At 39.0% G+C, this 23,464-nt stretch overlaps 1 protein-coding gene across 1 annotated transcript in view; it reads right to left on the reverse strand.

The window, feature by feature from the left end:
- Positions 1 to 2,046: 2,046 nt before the first annotated feature.
- The window catches only part of cryl1 (crystallin, lambda 1), a 28,942-nt gene continuing 7,524 nt past the window's right edge, over positions 2,047 to 23,464 (reverse strand). Inside the window, exons 4-9 of the mRNA XM_047600050.1 lie at positions 23,067 to 23,228; positions 22,289 to 22,384; positions 21,715 to 21,813; positions 12,510 to 12,618; positions 4,192 to 4,298; positions 2,047 to 2,467 (exon numbers count right to left, since the gene is read on the reverse strand). Coding sequence (XP_047456006.1) covers positions 2,363 to 2,467; positions 4,192 to 4,298; positions 12,510 to 12,618; positions 21,715 to 21,813; positions 22,289 to 22,384; positions 23,067 to 23,228 — 678 coding nt within the window. The 3' untranslated portion in view covers positions 2,047 to 2,362. The remainder of the gene's footprint in view (positions 2,468 to 4,191; positions 4,299 to 12,509; positions 12,619 to 21,714; positions 21,814 to 22,288; positions 22,385 to 23,066; positions 23,229 to 23,464) is intronic.

Raw genomic sequence — 23,464 nt, forward strand, 5'->3', positions numbered from 1 at the left:
CGCACCTGAGTCCTCGGAGGTTTTCAGTCCCGGAGGGAGGGACCAGGCTCAGGGTGGGGCCACAGATGCGTAAAGAGACTCACACTATCTCTAAACAAATGGCTCCGACCCACTTAGGGTCGTTTTGTTTTTACGGCTTAATACAGCGTGAACATGTGCATAAGCATAAGAGCTACTTTAATTTAGGGTCCAACTGTAAATACAACTATAAAACTAAATACATTTTTTTAACCCTTGTATTTAATATTTTAAGTGAATTTAGTCGAATGTACCTGTACTGATTAATAAACTTTCAAGGTGAGTCATGTAAATTAAGTTATTTTTAGCGTCTGAGTTAATAACTAGACCCCGTCATGGCCTACATGGCTGTGACGTCACAGCAAAACAGAGAAGCCTGAGGCGAAAAAAAAAAAGAAGAAGAAGAAGCTTGAGGGAAACACTGTCACTTTCAACCGTGAAAATGTTGTCTTGCTGTATTTTTAGTGTCTAAACCGAAAAATCCAAAACACTAACTTTGAGTGTTTGTTTGTTTCTTTAGTTTCTTTGTTTTATCAGATAACAGCCAGACGTAGACAACTTTATTTGGCTTTGGTGATTTTAAAGGAAGGATTGGAGTGAGACAATTAACATCAGGTCAGATTAATATCTAATGCATCATCAGTTTCCGCCTGGATGACGTCATGGGTTGAACTAAATCGTGACTAAAATTATGTTAAGTTAATCCTTATTTAGGGTGTTGTTGTTACATGTTAATGCTAACCGCTAGCTAATGCAACATGTTGCATTTACTGCGTTACCCTCCACTTATATATCCACGTAATATCTTTGTTGGAGAGGCTTCACTTGATAAAGACAGACCAGACTTCGTCCCCTCTGTGTCCTCCTTTGGTCAATTCGTCCGTCCAGTGAGTGAGAGTGTTAGTATTAGTATATTCTCTAAAATATATGTTTTCCTCGTCCATTCCTGCAAAAAACAGTCCACTGAAATATGCTAATTGTGTTCGCAGGCTATAGTGTTTGAGATGTTTTGCCTCCAGTTAAGCTCCGCCCTAAAGTCCTAAAGAACAGGAAGTAACCTGAGCTAATTTAAGAATTTAATATAATGGATATTATGAAAGAACATGTTATATAACGTTTAAAATAAACCTACATATGCATATAATTGTTGTAACATTCAATATTATGAGCCCTTTTGTGACAGAATGTTTTATTTATTTTATAATTAATTATTAACAGATTTCTATGGAATAATATCAGTTAATTGAAAATAAATAATGTGAAATAAGCAGTTGCTTAAGTATTCATTGTGGAATCATCGTCAATATAAATAGATTTTTTATGAGAAAAAAAATGAAACCTGATTTAAACAAAGTGACGTCAATTAATTAAAAATAATGTTAAATAATGTTGCTTAAGTATTCATTATGGAGTCATGGTAAATATAAGTAGGCTTACAAAAACAAAACAAAGTAAGTTTAGTAGATGCACCTCTGAGTCTGTGTGGATTGGTCTCAATCAGGGTTACACACCTGGATGCTGTTTTTTAATTTTACTCAATTCTTCTTTGCATAACTGCTCAAACTCTTTCAGTGTGCACAGGAATTTTAATAAAAATCCCATCCTCTTGCTGGAACATGTGAAGTATCACATTTGAAGTGGCTGCTGCTTCCTTCTCTGCAGCCTGTTGTATGTGCATTTATTTATGAACATGTCACTAGTTCAGATTTGGTGGTAAAAGGTGCAACACTTCATATAATCCTCACACTGGGATCATATGACAGTCACTCAGTCCAGATTTTGCTGTGAAATGAAATCTGCCACACAGAAAGCAGAAATGTCAGAGCGAGGACGAAGAACCACTCGTGACATGTTCCCCTTCATTGTTTGTTTTGAACTTATCTGTAACCATCTGACGCGGCGCACATCATCCATTTGTTTGGGGTGGAGCAAACGGACCCAAATACGACGGCGTATAATTAAATGTTCCTTTACGATTAAAATAATAAAGATACCATTTCTGTTGGGGTGGATGTAAAAACAATTACATAAGCGCATGACTTCATTGTTTTTATTAATCAAAAACATGTAATTCGTTTACACAGGAGACCGTTAATGCTGGAGAACACGGTGAATGTTTTTTTGTCACATTTGAGCTCGGTCGGTGTTGTAACCGAGATGAGAAGATAAAATGTTCAGTAGACTCAGGAAAAATCCATCCATAAAACGCACTCTGAGTGTATAAAGGTTAATTTTTGTAAAATCTCTACTAAATGACAGGTGTTGTCTGCTTAAATCGTATCAGATTTAGTCAGAAGTCACAGTTTGATTTGTTCTTTGATTTGAGGTGTTTCTCTTGAAGGTGTTAATCGTCCTTCTTCAGCTTGGCCAGATGCATGAGGAGCTGGTCTCTCCTCTCCTTCCTGGCCGTCAGATGCTGCTGGTCGCTGGGAATCAGTTCACACATCTCCTGTGGAAGGAAAAATATACGTGAGCCAAAGGCTTCAGGTCTGGATTTTTTTTTTGAGATGTCTAAAAACTTCTTCGTCTTGAGTTGAGAACTTTATCTCAAACATGTGGCACAAGTTATCTGAACTTTCTGGTTTCTCTGGTGTTGTCATGTTTACAGGCAGACCAGCGAAGCCAGGACAAGATGCACCATTAAAGGACCAACTGTGATCAGTAAGTGAATCAACTGCAGAGATGTTCTTTGAGAAGTTAACTGGATGGTTTAATACGGTTCTTACGGTGCTTTTCATTTGTGCTCAGAAGTCGTAATTTTTGGGTCTCGAATTTTCAATTGGATCGTCCCCCGAAGTCAGATTTTCTAAGTTACCAAGATGGCCGTCCCATGTGTAAACACTAATTAGCAGCTCCTATAATATTCTGTTTATTAGCCCTTCTGATTAATTTTTGTTGCATTAAATCGGTCGTACAGACAGTATTTTTCCACATATATATATGTTGAAATGCTGTTACAGTGTAATTGAACTTTTTCATGTGTTATATGGGAACTACAAGCACGTATCATGCTAACAAATGCTAAAAACAACAGCCTGGTGAAACCAAAATGGAGCCAAACACCATTGTATCAAACTGTGATTAATAGTGTATTTTTTTGACACTACATTTAAATGAAACAATTAAAACTTTAGAATATTTTTACAAACAATTTAAGCAATTCTAGTTAAAAAAAGTTATATGTTTGAGTTATACGTTCGATTTACAATTTGTGAAGCTTAAATAGCCTCAAAATAGGTCAAAATATCAAGATTTCATTTTTTAAAAAGCTTTAATTTCACTCTGCATTTAAAAAATGTAACTATGGAACACACCAAGTTATATTCAGGCAAACGCTTTCATGGATAAAAGCATCTAGTTTTTATTCCCAGTGCTGAATTCCACCCTTAGCCGCATCATTTTGCACCATTAGCCCCGACTGAAGCGTCTCAGTCATCCAGGTCCTGGTGACTCTGGAAATCAAGTTGAAACAAAGAGCAGCTGGACTTTCACGGAGAAGGTTTCAAACCAAGTAGCTTCTTCAGTTCACACCTTGATACTTGGCCGATGACGGGCCTTTCATTGGACGACGATAACAGGATGAAAACCTCCATTTACAGGCGAGTATCTGGTCGTTAACGGACTCTGGTCATGTGAGTTTCAGATGAGAAACACTCATTAATGTTCCCATTTAAACCCAAAGACCCTTCCAGTGTTTTAGAACTGATGAAGCTCCATGGTTGAGTGATGAAATGTCTCCAGAAAACTCTACAGCTCCAGGTGTCGAAATGAACCGCAGCATTTATTCTAGTCACAGAAGTACCAGGTGGGACCTTTAGTATCATATTCTGTGGCTGTGGAGAATCCTGAAGTTGACTTTTGTTTGCTCTTGAATGCAGAAAGAGGTTTGTAATCGAGGCCAAAAGTACCATAAAAAACAGGATCATTTTCCTCTAAACCAGTTCACCTTCAGCTATTTATTGCCGTAGCTCAGCGTGTCCTCACATGACGACCTTCTGTGGCTAACGTTTTAACAGCCTGTGATAACATGTGACTTAAGTAATGCTTGATAGGAAGCTATACGGTGCAGAGGCAAGGAGGAACCTTCAGTCGTGCAGAATTAAAGACGCCACCGACAAAGAGATCCTAAATCAGGACAGTTTATTATTATTAAAATATCGTCTCAGTACTTACGTTAATGATGCTCTTAGATCCTTCACCGAAGAAGTCAGGAACAGGCCCGAAGGAAGTCAACACCCTCCTGATGCCCTCCCCGTATCGCTTCATGTAGTCTTCCAAACCTGTGGGGGAAGGAAACACAAATCTTACAGCAGCTGGTTCACATATGCTTCGTAAAACGTTTTCCAGATAGTTACGTGTAGTTCGCTTTGGGTCGTCTGTGGAGAGTTGTTACAAGATGGTGGTTTTAATGTTGTGGCTGATTGGTTTATGTGATAATTTTGCAGTTTGTCTGAGATATTGGTTGATATTCCCAATAGCCTCATCGTTTCATCACCGTTGCATTTTCTAATTGAGCTACTTGATCGTTAGCTTACACGTTAGCCTTTTTTTTGTTGTTGTTTTTGTTTACGTGACTTCACGAGCTTCATCCGAAGGAAACATTTGATAAAAATGACTGCAGCGAATCTGAGCGGATATGGTGCAGAAAGGTTCACATGGTTGTTTGTCTCATTGCATCAGGTTAAATCTAACATTTTTATACCACATGCAAAGGCAAATGTTTTCTGTGAATGGAAGCTTGAAGTGTGTGCATAAATAAATAAATATATTTAGGTATTAATTTATGTCACATATCTGCAGGTATTTATTGATTCATTAATTAATTTATTTCTTATTGTGGCAGAATTGGTCCATATTTGTTAACCCATAACACCGTAGTCTGTGTATTTGTAGAAGTAATGTACACGTGCAGCCTCATGCAGAGGAAATCATTGTAATTATGCATTTTCACAAATATTCAACACCATTAAAAAGATGAAATAGTTCTTTAATTCATCCTACAGAGCGGAACGTGTTTCCACTTCGTGCAGGCGATTAAGTAAATTAAATGTGAGCAGCTACAATTAATTCAGTTTTCTGTAGTTGACGCTTATTGCATCATATTATTTGCAGACTCGCCTCAGTCTGTTTCTGAGAGAACCACCGAAAACAAACAAACAAAAACCCCGAGTATTTCATTAATAAGACTTTGCGGTTTAAGGGTCATAAAAACAAGACGTCAGTCACTCTGACATGTGAACTCGTCCTTGCTCACGGTTCAATGTTAAACGTCTCGTAAATAACTGGCAGCTCCTCATTTAGCTTTAAGTTTAACTATCGCTGCGATTAATTGGAGCTTTTTTCTTCATTTATTAATCTTTAATGATTCATTGGTGATATAGGCTGCACACATTTTGCCCGATCAATGATTTATGTGCTGCCCAAACAAACCGTTAAACATTACTCAGGGCTTCCTCCACTGCTCCCACCACGAGGTTCCTTCAATTAATGTAAAGACGGTTCAGGTATCGCGCTGTGACGGTGAATAAAAGCCAAATTTAAAAGTCCCTGCATCATAAATTTCTCTGTTCTCTCTCCACGGAGGCGTCTTAGCTGCGGCGTCTTTATCTAAACATCCTCCAGTATTCAAACAAACGGAAAAACTACAACACAAATGACAATGATTGATCAAAACGTATCATAAAGAGGGTCGGTCTTATGGTTTGTTGACATTCCTGCGATAAGAGACGGAGCAGCTGAGGACGTCTGAAGCTTTGAAAAGTCTGTGGAAAAAAAAAAACACGTCCGAACCACTTCTTCTTCTCACCAACTCTTTAATTAAGGCAGGTCAGAGGGGCCACATTTAAAATAGCTCTGTCACACCAAAATGAAGTTATGTGGAAGTAGGAGCGGCTCAGGAACACGTTCCCTCTCCAACAGATAACTCGGTAATAACACATTTGTCCGGATGCTTTCGCAGTTTCCGGTGTCGTCTCTCGAAAACGCTCAAAGTTATTGCATAAATCACCTTCAGCTGCTTTCGCCGCTCAGCTACTGTTCCTCCCAGAGACGCTGTTCCATGTGGGTTATGTGTGACAGAATTCATCTTATTCCGGTTTATTTATATAGCACCAATGAAAATCACAATTATCTCCAGAGCCTGAAACCTCACACAGAACAAAGACTTTTAACAGAAAAGCTGAGCAGCTCTCGTCAGCGTCTGACTTTGTCCAGTTCTCGGCTAATTCAGAAAAGGTTTGAAGAGGTGAGTCAGAGGAATAAAAACCTGTGAGGGCTGCATATAATTTAAATAGATGAGTTTTAGTAGAAACATGAATGGAGAGAAAAGCTGTAGAGAACAAAACTTGTCGATTTCTGCTGATTTAAGTTGGACATTTTAACCCAAAGGTCTTTTGTTTATTTGTTTTGTGTTTTTGGAGCCAGTCTCAAGTGGCCACTCGAGGATCTAAAGTCTTTGGAGCTTGATCTTTCAGACCTGGAGATTTCCAGATTATACAGAGAGTTCTCATAGCGCGTCATCAGCGCGGCATAAATCAGGAAGTCGACAAAGTAAAGAAAGAAGCACAGACTGAAGCAGATGGAGGAAAATGGTGAATTATTGCCATATTTTTTTGGGTAGGCTGAATAAAAGATTTGGAATTTTATAGACCATGAAAAAGTTATTACAAATCAGGGAGAACGACGCTAAAAGTTATCAGAGGAAAGGAGGCGGATGTGGTTAGAGAAGCTAAACCAGGATCAATGAGACAAAAGTCTGGACAACATCTGAATTTTGGCTCATGTCTTGTCAGATCATTTAAAATCTTGCTAGCAGCTAATTTTCTAGTGTAATGATCATAATATAATTCATACCAAGCTACTTGTTTCTTCATGGGATCTTAGTTGACCTGTCATTCCGACAGATTTCCTTTATATAAAGGTCAGAGTTTATACCTGGAACACAATGAAAACTACAGCTGATTTCAGATTCTCTACATTTTAAGAACAGTATTGCTTCTGTAGCAGGTTAATAAATGTGAATCAGAATCAGATAGAAGTCAATGAGGCCACATGTGGTAGCGTGATATGAATTATATTATTATCATTACGCTACAAAATTAGTTAAGAGTCGCTGTTTTCAACATTTCAATTACCTGACAAGAAACGGGCTGAAATGTCTAAGACTAAGCATCAAACCACCGTCTGTAAAGTTCCTGATGTGTCTGGTTGTTGCAGCCAAAAACAAGTCATAAATTCACCGTTCCAGGTTCCATCTTTGACTCGACACCAGTTTGCTCAGGGGGAACAAAATCACTTGTGATTAGTGTTGAAACATGAGCAATGATCTTGTTTAACTTGGTCCAACTATGTGGCTGTGCAACCTGAAGCATTTAAAGGGAGACTCGACGTCTTTCTTGTTGAGCAGCTTTAATTAGCTCAGATCTAACAGTTTTAATTTACAGCTCAGTTTGCACAGAGACTTTTGACCCACTTATCTGCTGTTCACTCCCTGGCTCCGCATCTTCTCAACACGTTAACATTTAGCTACTTTCTTCTAAAGCAACAGTTTTTGCATAGTCAGCTGATAACTGGAGACGTACGTAGTGTTTTGATATTTTTTAGTCGTCACCATTTGAATCTGTTGTAGCTGTTCTTTTTGTTTTGAATGTCAAAAAACAAAGAACATGAGGTTATTATGTGGGTACAGTGTGTTTTATACATGCATCGTGGTAAAATCATTCATATTATTCAGTATATTTTTCATTTTTAACCAGCGTTTAGTACATTTCTCCAATGTTTTAAAGTCTTAAAACATAGATGTGTCTCTACATATTATAGATTTCTTTTACAATCTCTTGGTCTAAGTTTGTTGGGTCGATTCACAACCATTTTCGGGTTCTAGCTTTTCTACCACTTTCCAAAAGCATCTTCAGTAAATATTTATCCTCGTGTAGGAATGTTTCAGGTATTTTACCGAGACATAAAGTAAAAAAAGAGGAATCTACCTCCACCAACATTATTTCTGTTAATCTCAGATGCGACTGCTCTTCAACAAAGCTGGATTTTTACATGCTGTAAACAGAAACAAATCTATTGTGGGGGAAAATTAAAAATAAATATATATATAACAAATACTGCCCCTGCAGCATCTCCCCCTGTTGACGACCTACGTTCTAGATAAATATGTGGTGATTTATTTAATGCAGTATTCACAGGCTGTTTCTGAATATATTTTAATAACCATTATATTATTTATAACAAATAATGTACAAAACCTGAGCTGTTTGTTTCCATTATTGGCTTTTACTGCAGGTATTTTATGACATGTATGTGTAAATTAGATCTATTGGCAATTAGCAAATATCATCAATATCAATATTACAATTGATCAATTATTGTTGTTCACAAAACAACAATATATATAGAAAAATGTCTAATCAACCAACCATAATCACCGACCCTCTAGAGGCTGCGAACCCCCTGTTGAAGACCTCATATACCTCATATGACCCTACATAGGCTCATATACCTCATGAGTTCTTTATTATCCTTGTTTTCGTATGTATCATAAAATATAAAAATCGAATTATATCCTTTTTCCCCTTTGATACATTGTAGCTGTTCTGAGTCTAAAGCTGATAACATGAAGGTGCAGAGTTTCCTCTAAGGGTTTTTTTTTTAGTGCATTATTCCTTTACAGGTTCATGCTTTAGAAAGTCACTGAGGTGGAGCAGAAAAAGAGACAGAGAGCCTGAGTGCTCTGGTATCTGATGGGAACGGTTTAAGGACCCGGAGTAGGTCTCGGCGATAGTTGGAGAACATGATCATGCCTCTGCTTCCTGAGCAGATAAAACAACAACATCAGGTAAAAGGTTCAGTACTGTAACTACAGGTAGAGTTGGCATCTGGAGCGAAGGCCGCGACGTGGGCTCTGCGAGGTTTGGATTACTGGTGTGAGGGAGTGCATTCATCGCTTCCCATCAAAGGGGAGCTTTGTTCGGCCAGAGTGTACTTTCTATGTGTATGTGTGTGTGTGTGTACACACAGTCAGGGTTACTGTCTGGGTTTCACACTCTCCTTTGATATTCTCCATCTCCCCGAGGTTTCACTTTCTGACACACACACACAGGAATGCCACCGCATGGAGCTGCACATGTGTGTGTGATGAGCTGAGAAACGCGAGCGTCGCGTTGATTGACTGACGACTCCAACGGTCCGTCACTTTTATGAGTCATAAAAGAGGGAGATTTCTCGCCTCATTAACAGTTTGTGAGCAGCTGAACTTTTTTTGTAGGGTGGAAAGTGGACGGGTTTTAATACCAGTTATATTCAAACTAGCAGTGTTGTTTTTGGCAGCCGTTGTGGATTTGGTCTTTCAGTATTAGTCACAGTTTAGTCATTTCCCTGTGTCATAGCTTTAGTCGACGAAAACTCAAAAGGGTTTTCGTCAGTTTTAGTTAAAAATAAATAAAATATTAGTCTTCTAATAAATTAATTTAAATCAGTAAGTATTGAAATTTGGTTGACAGTTTGTATCAAGCGCTGTTATTCATAAAACAACAGTTAATCTTAACCCATTTTTACCGTCTGACAGACCATCCGCTAACATTTACTCCCAATTTTCGTCTCATCAACGAAAACTCACACACGTCTCGTCACGTTTTAGTCATCAAAGAGCCATGTTTAGTTCATCATCATCAAATTATATTAATAAAACAACACCGTATATTAGGGGTGGGTACTGGCAAGGACTTCACGATACGTATCGCGATACTTGAGTCATGATACGATATATTATTGCGATATATTGCAATATTCTACGACATTTTAAATGCAGTTTAAAATACACGTTGTATATATGTACGTCAGATGACATCAGTGATAATTCATCGGACAAATTGAGCCAAAAACTTGTACGGAAAAAGTGGTGGTGGAGGGGAGGAAGTCGCTAACGATCGGCCCAAAACATGACTTTAAATCGATATTAATACATTCAAAAATAATATTATAACGGAACAAAAAGTTGCGATTTATTGCCGTAACGATATTTTTTCCCACTCCTAATTCATACAATATAAAATAATTAAACACTTAAAGCTGCTACTGTCTCCAACAACATAAGTTTTTTGCTCCTTTGCTCTTTTTTATTCTTATAACAGCAACAGCTTTTATACAAAACAATGAGCACTTCAAATGTTGTTTTTATCCAGATGCATGTATGAAGTTGTCTCATCCTTCTTCCTGTTGAAAGTCTTCTTTTTCACTACCACCTTTGTGTTTGCATGCTCACATTTTAGACTGTTATTGATGCCATTTTTATAAAACCGATGATTAATAGTAGCTTTCTTCTTTTGTAGTCGACTTTTCATTTTGCTCCCAACCACCCACCCCCCAAAGAATAAAATAAGACACAGTTAAACCACAATGGTACCCAACAGTCCGAACTGAGAAATTACATAATCTTACATAATCTCACACGCCAGTTGCGGATGCATGAGACAGGCAGGTGTCAACGTGGAATCAAAACATTTAGCTAAGAGGCTAATCCGAAAGCGAGTTCTTTTGTGCCGGAGGGCGCTGCACCTGCACCCAGAGGGCAGGACAGCAACGCAACGATTAAACGCATTATGTCACCTCTTGTGCAATTGTGGATTGCAATGGAAGTAATGGCCTTATAACTGAACTCTGACTAATGGGGTGTGAAGTGGGTGTGTTACACGTCGAAGAAACAGGTGGAAACAAGGTTTGCTGAGTTTACCAAAAGTATTTTGGTGCGTTACATTTACCTCGAAGGGCGGAAATCGGCACTGGGAATGACGCCACACCTGAGTTATCGGCGTTCGAGTTACAGAAGTCGGAAAACTAGACGACCGTGTCCATGAAAGCTCTCGGCTCGTCTTAATATGACCTGGTGGAAACTTGGTGTGTTCGATATTTACACGTTTTGAGTGTAGAGTGAAATTAAAGTTTGTTAAAAAAAAATTCATGCTATTTAAGTTCTGTGGAACAGATCATTTGAACCAACTCATGAGTTTTTTACTGGAATTATTTATAGTGATTAAATCCACAAGAAAAAGTTTTAATTGTTTAACTTTAACGTAGAAGAAAAATCCACTGTTGATCCCACTTTGCCACGATTGTGCTTGGCTCTGTTTTGGTTTTACCAGGTTGTTGTCTTTAGCCGTTGTTAGCACGACATGGGGCTCGTAGTTCTCATATAACACATGAAAAACTTAAATTACACCGTAACAGCTTTTCAACGTGTATATGTGGGAAAATTCTGTCTTTACGACTGATTTAATGCAACAAAAAGAGCTTCTAAATACTGTTTACACACGGGGCAGCCATCTTGGTAACTCATCTTTCTGAGTAGGAAATCCGACTTTGGGCGGACGTTCCAGTTCCAACTCAGAACTCCTAAATTCCGACTTCTGAGTACGAATGGAACGCACCATTTGAACAGGTTATAGCCAGGAAGTTGCAAAAGGCCACAACATTGCAGTGTTCGAATTCATTATGTTCCAGCAAAGATCCACGGGGTCAATCAAATAGTCAGTGGATTAATTCAGGGTGGTAGTTAGTCCATCCATTATGGTATTTTCTCTTTGTGTCAGTTGGAACACGTCCCATATATAAAATTCATGAAATTATAGCTGTAGGTGTGAACATACTGCACATTTACAAGTGTTTACAGTATATTCTCGTTTTTAAGTAACACTTTACATTTAAATAATTGATGGTGGGGCTGGGTGCTGTAGTGGTTCATACCGAATACCGGTATATTTTTCCATTGTGATATGAATTTTAAATATATCGGCCATGAGACGCTGTTTCAGACCAGACCATTTTCTAAACACACACGGTGCGACTGCGTCACTGTGACGAGTGGTGAAGATGGAAAGGTCCAAAAAATGAAGCAGCAGAACATAAAAGGCGCAACATCGGTCGTTTGTCCATCGGTTTGACCTGTCCCCCGGCTAAAACTGTCCCCAAAACCAATTTCAGCTTTAAATGAACGAGGCAAAAAAAAATGTTGCACGCAGACTACAATTATTACGGTATATGATCACACTGCTATTGACATTACAGACATAGCAGTTTAATATGAATAAATGTTGTCCCAGCAGCAGTCAGTGTTAAAACAGGTCCATTCAAACCTGTTTTACTTCTAGTGTGCGATTATTATACAATATTTACTCATCGTCACAGTAAAATATTCCATCTTTAGTCAGTCTCCTGCATTAAATCCTCTCTGTTGTGAATATGTGATTATGCATGAACAAAAAAAACGTAATATACGTTTTTGGTCACATCACGCAGCAGTATTGATGGAACTGGGAGTGTCTCACGATGCACTGAGCTCTTTAACCATGTCTACGTGTTCCATCCCAACACTACTGTTGCATCTCGCTCCCTTTGTTTCTCAGATAAAGTGGAGACTGTTTAAAAGAAGAGTGTTAAAAGGTATGCTGGGAGGTGACGCCGTGTGAGTCCAAAACAGGGAGGATTACCTTCAGGTGCATTGAGGTGCATTGTTTCCATGGGACCTATGAAGGCGTAACGCATTCCTAGTCCCTCTGACATCACCAGGTCGATGTCTCTCACTGAGATAATGCCGTCCTGATGGAGTAACACAGAAAAAACAAAACACAGTCACAAACTCATTTCCTTGGATGTTAATCTAATTAGTGTTTAGCAGCGATTTAAGTCAGAGGATTTTTTATTTTTTTGCTGGAAGTTCAACAAAGTCACGACTTTTCGTACCGAGCCAATTCCCATTGATCCCATTAGACATATAAAGTTCCCTTTAATCGGCCAATTCTGTGTCCCCACATTATGTGCAGGGAGGACAGACGGCATCAGAGGACGGAGGGATGGACGGAAGGAGAGCGGGTCCCGTGTCTTTGGTTCAGAGATACCCGTTGGCTGTGGACTGTGCAGGAAATCAAAGCTCAGGTACAGACACAGGGAGCAGGGTGAGCAAGAGGAGAGGGACAGGGTCGTCTTTGTTTGGGTCCCAGCGTCCAACAACGAGCCTGTTATCTGAGCAAAGCCGGGGTGGTGGGTGGGGTCTTTTCTCCACTGTAATCACTGGGGGCTGTAAGCTGCTTTCTCAGCCGCTCTGCTTTCCAGCGCTGGCCTCGGCTCAAGGACCGTTTCTCTGCCTGTGTTTGAAAGGGTGAAGGAGGCGTCCCGGACCACGAGGCCGCGGATCAGGACACGCTGGTTCTACGGTTTAATACTTTATATCAGGCAACACGTTGGCAGATCGTGCCGTAGCTACGATTAGATGTTAAACATGGTCGTATGCACCAATCAGCCTTCACATCTGTCATTTAAACCTCACAGTCTACATTTGTGTTAATTATGCGCCTCAAATGTGAAAAATACTCAAAATGAGTCCATAGCAGCATAATTATTAAACTTGTTGTTTTGAGTGACCAAAGTTTACCAAATATATAACAATTACCATTTGAAATAATAATCTAAAACTGTGAAAAAGGTGAAAATCCTCACATCTGATAAGCTGCATCCAGTGAATGTCTGAGAGTCACTGGTAGAACTGAGGGCAGGTTCTACTGAAGGTTTGCGTGTACAGAAACGTGTGCAAACTTATTGTGCAAACTAATTTACTAACAGCGCGCACGTAGGGTTGCATCTTTCAAAGGTGCAAAATAGCGCGTCGGCAACCAGTTAGCACGTTTACCTCGATGAATATGCAACATTTACGCGCAATTTTGTTTGCACATATATTAGCACATGCATACATACATTTATCAAACCTGAAAGCAACTTTGCTCATAGAAACTGTGTCTACATTTAACACGTCTCATGCGTAATTGCGCACACATGCCTGTTGTTATTGTAGCGAGGAGGATTTTTTACGCATCTTCATTTGGAAACTAAACGTTTCCCCATGAAACACATTCTTTTTTTTTTTTATTCTGTAAATATCCAAACTGATCAGATGTATCCAATAAATAATTTGCGCTTCCCGTGGTTTACAGCGACTATTCCGTTGCGTCAGCCTCTTTTATTTATTCAGTCCGTCACTGCGCCGTGTCTTATAATTATATTCGGATGTTTTTTTGCTCTAACTCCGTAATTTGTTTATTTGCTGGCACCAAAGCCTCAGCGGTGAACATCAGTAGTGCACCCTCATTTACATGCGGTCGTTTGCACCCGCTGTGATTTACACAATCAGTCTTAGTGAATCACCTGCAAACCGCACTTCCAGCCCACAAGCAATTTTCTAGATTGCGCACGTAAATCTTATCCCTAAGTGTAAAAAAACGGCTTCACATCAAAGCCCCAAAGATTTAACCCCAATTCTCTAGTTGAGTTTCTGCAGAGAATTAATTAATGGGATGTTCAAAAGCCACTAAAATTATGGAAAAACACGAGTATTGGGTCATTAACAGACCTAAGTCTTGGTAGTTTATGGTTTGCACGACCAACAGATGTACAAATAAAACCCCAAACTCCCCACCAGATATTTAGAGCTGAAGGAGCGATGAAATGTCTTTAATTCAACTTTGTTTTAGCCTTGATTTTTAGATTTTGTGTATACAGTGGTAGTCATTGTGAGGTGAATAATGCAGTGTTAAACATTTCTTGATATGTGTGTACACCTGTATTAGACAGGGACAACTAATGGACAAAAAACAGTGCGGCTGGAGAAAATCCTGAGTGACTAGAAACTTCGGAAAACAACTAGACCCAGTGGTTGGTGAACAAAAAACAAATAATGTGAAGCCCTGGTTATTAGCATATGGAGAATAACTGCTCTCTTCTAAAGTCCAATGTCATGATAAGTAGTCACACTTGTCTTAAGATAGAGCCGATATCCAGACTATTGTGAGTATTGTGAGTATCACACCAGCTCCTGTCTGAAGACTTGTGTCGAGGTCCCGGTCGACCAGTTCATCTAGTTCACCTGCCCTCGGCTCAAGCAGCAATAGAGATTCACAGCTTATCTCTATCTCCAAGGGGGAGATAAAAATAGAATAGAAACCCCCTGTTTGTCATAAAAAAAAGTCTTAGGGGACGTATTAAAACTGAGCTACATCATAGATTAGAGCCTCAAGGCTGAGATGGACCAGTTTCAGGATCTACCTGTTGATCAGCTGTAAAAAAAAAAAAAAAAGAGAGAATAATTCCTGTTTGACAGGATTTTTCTTTCTTACAAGGAAAACAAACAAACTATAGAAATCTATGTATATGGAATCTAAAAACAGTATTTTAACATAAGGATGATGTTCATGTAAATATCAAAGTAAAGGTGGAACTATGTTAACACACTAACCGAGGATTTTAAATGGAAAAACTAAACCGTCTTTTTATTTCACGTTTCATCCTATAAGAGCTGCAGATGCTCGTTGTCACAAAGCCAATTGTTTCAATTCCCAGGGTTCAATTTCTTCCTTTCTTTATTTATTGTTGTTGTTGTTGTTGATGATGATGAAGATGATGATGATGATGACGATGAGAAGGTGCACATCTATGGCTCATTTGATCAACATTCAAATGACTCGTAGACACAAGATATTTGAGAAAAAACAGGTGTTTTAGAGTGATTTTGATTTTTTTTTAAATGTTTTGAAGATATTTTTGCTCTTTCCTCAGCTTCAGAAACAAAACCTATTGTTGATTATTCTTTAAAAAAAATGAAATTTGAATAATTGTTCCAAATGGATCTAAGTAGCAACACGTCAACAGAACAAAAGACTACACTACAAAAAAAGGAATTTCAAGAAAGAAAAACCCTTGTATCAAAGAAATACATTTTATGCTTTGTTCAGAGACAAGAACTTTGTGCTTATTTTAAGAATTTTTTGTCAATTAACAAAAGCTTAACCCTTTGGCAGTGTTTTTTTATTTTAATACAAGATGATTTGATTGAACATAAGAATATTTTTGCAGTTTTTGCAGCACATTAATGGTATTTAATTAAAATGAATTCAGTCCTCGGTGTTGGTTTGCTCAACACTACGACATATAGAGATGTGAAGCAGATTTGTGTTGACTGACAGAAGCAGTGATTCTCGTTCTGTTTGCTTCTGGCAGCAAATATTTAAAAGTGTGTCTTCGTCTGACACATCTGTGGTCACATTTCACACCGGCTCTTGACAGACCCACAGACCCAGATTAAAGCTAATTATTATGTTGATCCGCTTCAACACACACACACATAGAACAGGTTCTACTGAGACACAATCAGCTGGAGCTCCCTCTTTAACAGTGATGTGGTATTTCTGTCATCCAGGACCAAAGGGTGCCCTCAGGGTTCATCCACCCCCTCCTTCCCCCAGAAGAAGCCTGACAGGGTAGTGATCCACGCACTAATGAAGAACAGCGTGCAGGCAGTTGAGTCTGAGTTTTCACGGCCTCGTATGAAATGACAAATATCACACGGTGGATGCCGCGATCACTTCTCACGCGTTTCCTTGACGTGTGACCGTACACTTTGATTCTCGGGAGGGGAAATATCACTGCTGCTGCCGTCGTTTTCTCAAGCTCAAGCGTGACTAAACTAACAAGTGCCTTCACATGACCGGTGGCGGTGAACTGAGGAGCTACTCTCGGAAAACAAAAGCATGCAGCGCTGCTCAAGGACTTCTTAAAAAAGTCTCAACTGTGACAAATCATGTAGCACTTGTTGCACGTAAACTCACAAAGAGAATCTGACGCATGCAGCGTTGATAAAAACAGGGTCTGTGTGAGTCCTACTATCAGAGAAAAGCCGTTTTGTTTCACTTGCCCAGAAGAAATAAAAGTAAAAGAAAAAAAAATGTCTCCAAACATGAAATGATCGATTAAACTCCACCTAAACACAATGCAGACGTCACTGATTAAGTTAAAGTATATGGCCACTTTGAGGTTAAAATACAGTTGCAAATAACAAAAGACCTGAAATAATTAAGCATTACCTCAAAGTGTAGAGCAGGGGACCCCCAAACTTTATATGTGTTCTATATTAAACTAGTGCTATTTATAAATATACATTATTATTATCATTTTGCAATTAACATTAAGCTAAAATATGTTGTATTTGTGTTAATGTGTGTTAAAAGAAGTGACTAACAGAACTAGAGAGAAATCATTAACTGTCTAAGTTCATGTGTGATTTACTCCTACAAACATAACGTACAAACGTCACACAGGCATTAGTCACACAGGTTAGTATGTGTGACGCCTCGACATTACTTGACTTGACATTTACTCGGTAATCAGCCTCTGGGAATGCACATGATGCCGGAGACGTACAAGTCTGTAAAGTAAAGTTCTAGTGTAGTGGATCGGCCTGTTCTGACGGTCTGTGCACATTCCTTTTATTCAGCAACATTCAAATCATCTGTGCGTTTACTACAGGAAACATCCCAACCAACGAAGAGATGGATCGTTTTGTAGAGACAAATTTGTTTCGCTGAAATCTTTTAGCATGTATTTAAAATGTGACCACGCTGACGGATGTGATGGCGGTTTAGTCTCGCAGTAACGATTCATTCACTACATCGATGAATCGATTTATTTTCCTACGATCCAACTACATCGATCTGTGCTCGGCAAGTTGGCCTTCCGGGAGACATTCATCGATCTAATATCGATTTAAAAGGTATTCAATCGATTGTATCGATGCTAGGAAAATGGATTTAAGCGCGTCAGAGGATCCGCTTAGAGTATTTACTTGAGAAACACTATAAAACTGGACAAACGAAATTTACAAATTAGTTTTATATACCGAAAACACCGTTATACAAATATACGTTAGCTTCCGGCTAATGTCAACTGCAAAATTAATGTATATGCTAATGCTAACATTCGCCTTCACGTCTAGCCTCGTCCCACCAGAGTCACACGGTGACCTGAGCAAAAAGAAAACTCGGATAATTTAACGTGCAGCGTCGGTCACCACCATCATGTGATATTGTCAACAGACCAGTGTAGTGAGAACGTCAGCGCTCAAAAGAGGAGATAATAAACAGAAACGGACATGTGGTGTTAAACTTCTGGGACAGAATAACTTTTCTTCTTCGTTGATTATTAATAAACCGAGCGCCGTCCAGCGGATCGATACATTTGAGGAAGTTTAAAAAGTGACTGTAACCGGTAAATCAAGAACCCCAAAGAGTAAATACTGAGAAAGATAGTTATCTGTTGGCGGCCCGACACTCCTAAATGAATGTAAAGGAAACACTGAGTAGGTATTTATTTCAGTCACACTAGTTTAATTTTTGGGTAAAAAGTTACTGAATCGATTTCAAGTCAGTGAATCTTTTCGGATCGTATCGTTCTAAATGAACTAAAATCGTCCTTGAATCGTATCGGCAACCACGAATCATGAATCGAATCGAATCGTTGTTAAAACGAATCGTTACATCCCTCTCTTGCAGTTCTTTTTTTTAAAAATGTTATTTTTAAAAACTGAATTTCTATTTAAATGTGTACAGTATCGCACACTTTAATCTGCTGGTTTCATAGGAGTGGAGTATTTGAGACTGAACTCTTTCAGCATATTACGACCAAAAAATGTCTTCTACTGCATTAAATACAGATGTGTAAAACTCCAAAAGCATGATATTAAGCTGATCATATCTCTCCCTAAGAATTTTATATTCAAAAACTGTAGGTAAGCTCTTTTCTTAGGATCATGTGGGTCTTGTTTTATCAGGTTTTATTCATCATCACACTCATCTCTGTTTATGGAATTTGCAGAACCAGTACAGATTCTTCTGAATCATCTCTCAACTCATTCTTGCATTTAGGGATCCTGAAAGTGACCAACGGATGGAACAGGGATTCTTGGACCAGATATCTGTGGTCTGTTACTCAGATATCAGCCCTTTAAATCAGCTGTTGTCCACATGGTTCATGAGTCATCAGATGATATATCATGGGCTCCCAGATTATACAGAAGTATGATCTGTACTCCTCTTCAAACCAGTAAGAACAGCGCAAAGCAATGATTACGCAAAACTTTTCTTATTCTGGTAAAAAAGGGGTTTTCATATAGGATTCCATCAGTTATAGTAAGAGTCAGCTGTGAAATGTGTCCGATTGCGTAAATGACAGCGGGTGCAAATGGCTGTACATAAATGAGGGGTTTTCATGCGCTATTGGTGTTCACCGTGAAGACTGCAAGCGCAAAATGACATTTGGTGCCGTTACATCAAAGGCAAATAAACACATTACGGTGTTAGAGCAAAAAAACATCCGAATATAATTATAAGACACGGCGCAGTGACGGACTGAATAAATAAAAGAGGCTCACGCAACGGAATAGTCGCTGTAAACCACGGGAAGCGCAAATTATTTATTGGATACATCTGATCCGTTTGGGTATTTACAGAATAAAAAAAGAATGTGTGCTACAATAACAGCAGCCACATGTGCGCAATTACGCGTAAGACAAATCGTTTGCACGTCCTTTCGAGGGCTGTTAAATATAGACACAGTTTCTACGAGCAAAGTTGCTTTCAGGTTTGATAAATCACTTTTTGCCAATTTAATGTATTTGCATTTTCTGAATATGCAATTAAGGTTATATGCATATTAATTGAGGTAAACGTGCTAAGTGGATACCGACGCGATATTTTGTAGTGATGTACGATACCACTGGTTCCTTTCCGATCCGATTCAGGCCGGTATCGGTGATACCGATACGATACCGATACTTTGTGTAAATACATCCTTGTGTGTCTGGTAAATTTAAAACAAAAGTATTTCAACTTTTCTTCATAAAGAATACCAGGCACCAGAGTAATTTATTTATTTATTGTAAACTCTGAACTATATTGAGGTAGTGGCCTCATTTACTATATAGCTGTTACTATACTTGCTATACCATTTAAATGCTGTTTTAAACACTAAAAAAATAAATGAATAAGACCAATTAAAATAAATCACTGTTTAACTATTAAGAACTACTATAAAATGAAACCTTGCATCTTAATTTTGACCCTGTTCTCACCTCTTCTGTCCTCATCATCATAAATGCCTCATATTCTGTGTTGTGGTTTAACCTGAGGTGTTTCACAAGGTTTGTTGTGTTGCCACAACTCAATAGTTTAGTTCCTACATTACCTCCAATTTTGATTTGACAATTTTAGAGCATAAAGACTTGGTATCGGAAGTATCGATATTTCAGCATCGATCCACACATCACTAGCATTTTGCACAAACCTTAGTGAGAGCTGTTAGTAAATCAGTTTGTACGTGTGTTTTTTTTTGTACACGATGAGTTTGCACAAGTTTTTATACACACAAACCTTTAGTAGATCTGGCCCTGCTGTTGTTATGTGCATCGTCCTCATTATCGTTCTAACATTTCTCCCCTGAGTGACGTCTTAATGGCGCCTGTCATCAGGGGCTAAAGCTCATTTTCTCTCATTGTGTTCGTTTTTGGACGGAGACCGTGGAGATTATAGCAGAGGCGAGCTGACAAGGGGCTTCCTCTCTTCTGTCTCTATTACAGCAGCCATCAGTAGCGCCACTCACTCACTAAACAAAGAGACTGAGACGCTCTTGTTCAAAGGTTTAAACAAACATGTACACACAGACTCTTAGTCATTAGTGGTATGAGGACCTAGGACTAAAGCATAGCCACGCTGTAGTGACACCAGATAGCTATAGTAGCACTTAACGACAATTCATCATTATGACCATCATGGGACCTTATCTGTAAACACAGAGCAAAACAGCGGCTTTCTAGTCGCATGTAGAAGGTGGAAATGAGCCAAACACTGAGCTTAGTCCATTATAATCATTTAAACCTCCACCATGATGTGACAGTCAGATGCACAGAGGAGATGCAAGAGATAATATTTGTCTGTCTTTTAGAAATCGAGCGTTAAAAAGAAAAGCACGGCAATTAAATAATAATGATTAGGAACACTACACACACAAAACATGCATTACTACCTGATAACGATTAATACATATTGATGGATGATTCGATGTGTGGACGGACTGACTGGTGGGTTGAACAGTTAGTGGCTCATTTGAACATTTTAATCACAACCTCAAAGCTGCATCTTCAGATAAAATCAAAAAGGCCAAACTTTAGCTTTAACTGTTACCTGACGAGATAATTCAAACCTTGATGTGATGTTAATGTCATATAAATACAGCTTCCACATTGTCACAGGTCAAATTGCAGACTATTGAATTCTATTTATTATAGTTAATAGTTTTATTATTGAAGGTGGTGAGTGTGGGATCGCGTTTCCTCACTGCTCTTAAATTCCTCAGTGTTTTTAGAATTTTCATGTCTGTGTGTGTTCTCTTGGTCTGTTGTTTTATCCTTTTTATATAGAGCACTTTTCGATGCATCCTTTGCACTCGATAAATAAAGATTGATTGATTGATTGAAATTGCAGACTAAGATATAGTGTGAGATATAACCACCCGTGCAGCCCATACATTGCTCCTCCCCCACTAACAGAGTGTGTGGTGCAGCTGGAAGGTGGAAAAACCTTGTGCTCCACCTCTTTTTACCTGTTTATTTTGTATGTATAAGAGCGTTAAAATATTATTTGAGTTCAAGAAATGTTTTTGGTTAAGTTGAGACTAGTAATTGTTATCACTGTTATTTTTATCATGCAGATAAAGGGAGAAAAAGCAGGTATCGGCAGTACATATCGCCAGTATCGGCCATAGAGAATCCACATCGGTCCACCTCTAATAACCATAACAAAGCTCCATCCATACACTGACCTGGACCAGCCTCCATGACTCGGCGATAATGGCCGCCTGGACTCTGTTGAGGGCAAAACCGTCAATCTCCTTTTTCAGACGGACAGGTGCCTGACCAACCTGTATGAAAAGAAACAAAGTCCTCCTAAAGCTCCTGAAAGAAAGCACTGAAGAACTGAATCAAGCTGTACTTTTAATTATATAACTGTGAACTTTAGTAGCAGTTGGGAGGACGCCCTTTATCTCGACTCGTGATAAAAATTTAGCATGACGTGCTAAGACGTGCCTGGAATACGTTCTGTAATCCCTCGAAGTATTCGTTGTCACTTGATGAGCCAGCTTTACAAGGGACAGCGCATAAAACACTACCACTCCAGATCTGAGACTCTGTTGTTGAAAGTGGCCGTGAAGCATCACTTTCAACAACAGAGTGCAACTAATTTTAACTAAACCACAAACGCTGTAGAAACGAACTGCCAACCGTGACACATCTCCAGATCAGACTGTTCCCAGCCTCCTTTGAAAAGATGTTACATTAAGTGTCACTTTTCTGGCTGATTGGTTTTCAAGCAGGTGTGTAATCTCAGCTTTTCACCTTGGTCATCAGGGCGTGGGTGGTGTCCATGACGTCCGCTGCTGTCTCTGGGTGAGGAACCAGCTCCACCAGTTTGACGTAGTAAGGTGGGTTCACCTGCAAAGCACAGGACGCATCATACACCTGGATCCAATGAAGGCCACTTTGGAAAACTCTTAGGAAGATGTTCAAAGGCAGAAGTTTACTCTCTATTTACAGGTTTAACTTTGAGGAATGAGTTTTTTGGAGTTTTCTGGTTGTTACTTTAGCCTAGTTATGGTCACTTCATTGTATTTCAAGCATCTATTCAAATAATGGACGTTCAAGTGGATGTTACTTAGACTCGTAGCAGCCACCTAGACATGAATGGAAGAAATTACTTTGACATATGTAGCTCTGCAAGAAACCCCCCAAAAGATCCTGTTGAATTGTTTTCTGGATATACCACAAGATTTATAAATCTTACAACACAAAACTATTTTCAAAGGGGTAGTTCTTACGTTTACAGCGACACTGCTCTACCACGAATGATTTTAAAAACACAGAAGAAGAGATGATGCTTCATTAATAGGAGCTATACTGGGGATGTAGACGGACATGAATAAGCAAAATAAAACAGACAAATCAGAAACATTAATATAAAATCATGTCAGAAACCATGCTTGAGTATTTTTTCAAACATAAGAGGTGCACATCTGCATTCATTAAGGGAATCTTTAATAACAAAGCCAGTTTAAGGGGAGAGGGTGGCGCTCTTTAACTCCACCTGCTAATATCAGAGCTCTGCACCAGCACTGACCGGATGGGAGACGATGCAGCGACTCCTCTTCTGCACTTTAGAAAAGACGTTGCTCGGCACCAGGCAGGAGGTGGAGCTGCTCAGGATGACGCCTTCTCCCACAAGACGCTCGATGTCCTGGAAGACGGTCTGCTTGACCTCCAGCTGCTCAAATATACACTCCTGGAAAAGGCACGGACACACACAAACACACACACACACAGATTATGGGATTGTTAAGTCACTGCAAGAAATGTGCAATTATTTTCTGCAACACAGTGAATAAATAATATTTTTAACCAAAGCCTTTTGTAACAAACAGAAGAGAATGACCCTGCTCACACTTTGCAAAACGCTCCTTTGTCATTTATCTTTCAGGGAACTTCACAATCAGTGAATTATCACAGGGGAAATGAAAC

The sequence above is a fragment of the Mugil cephalus genome, chromosome 12 (genome assembly GCF_022458985.1).
Source record: "Mugil cephalus isolate CIBA_MC_2020 chromosome 12, CIBA_Mcephalus_1.1, whole genome shotgun sequence".
Classification (NCBI taxonomy): domain Eukaryota; kingdom Metazoa; phylum Chordata; class Actinopteri; order Mugiliformes; family Mugilidae; genus Mugil; species Mugil cephalus.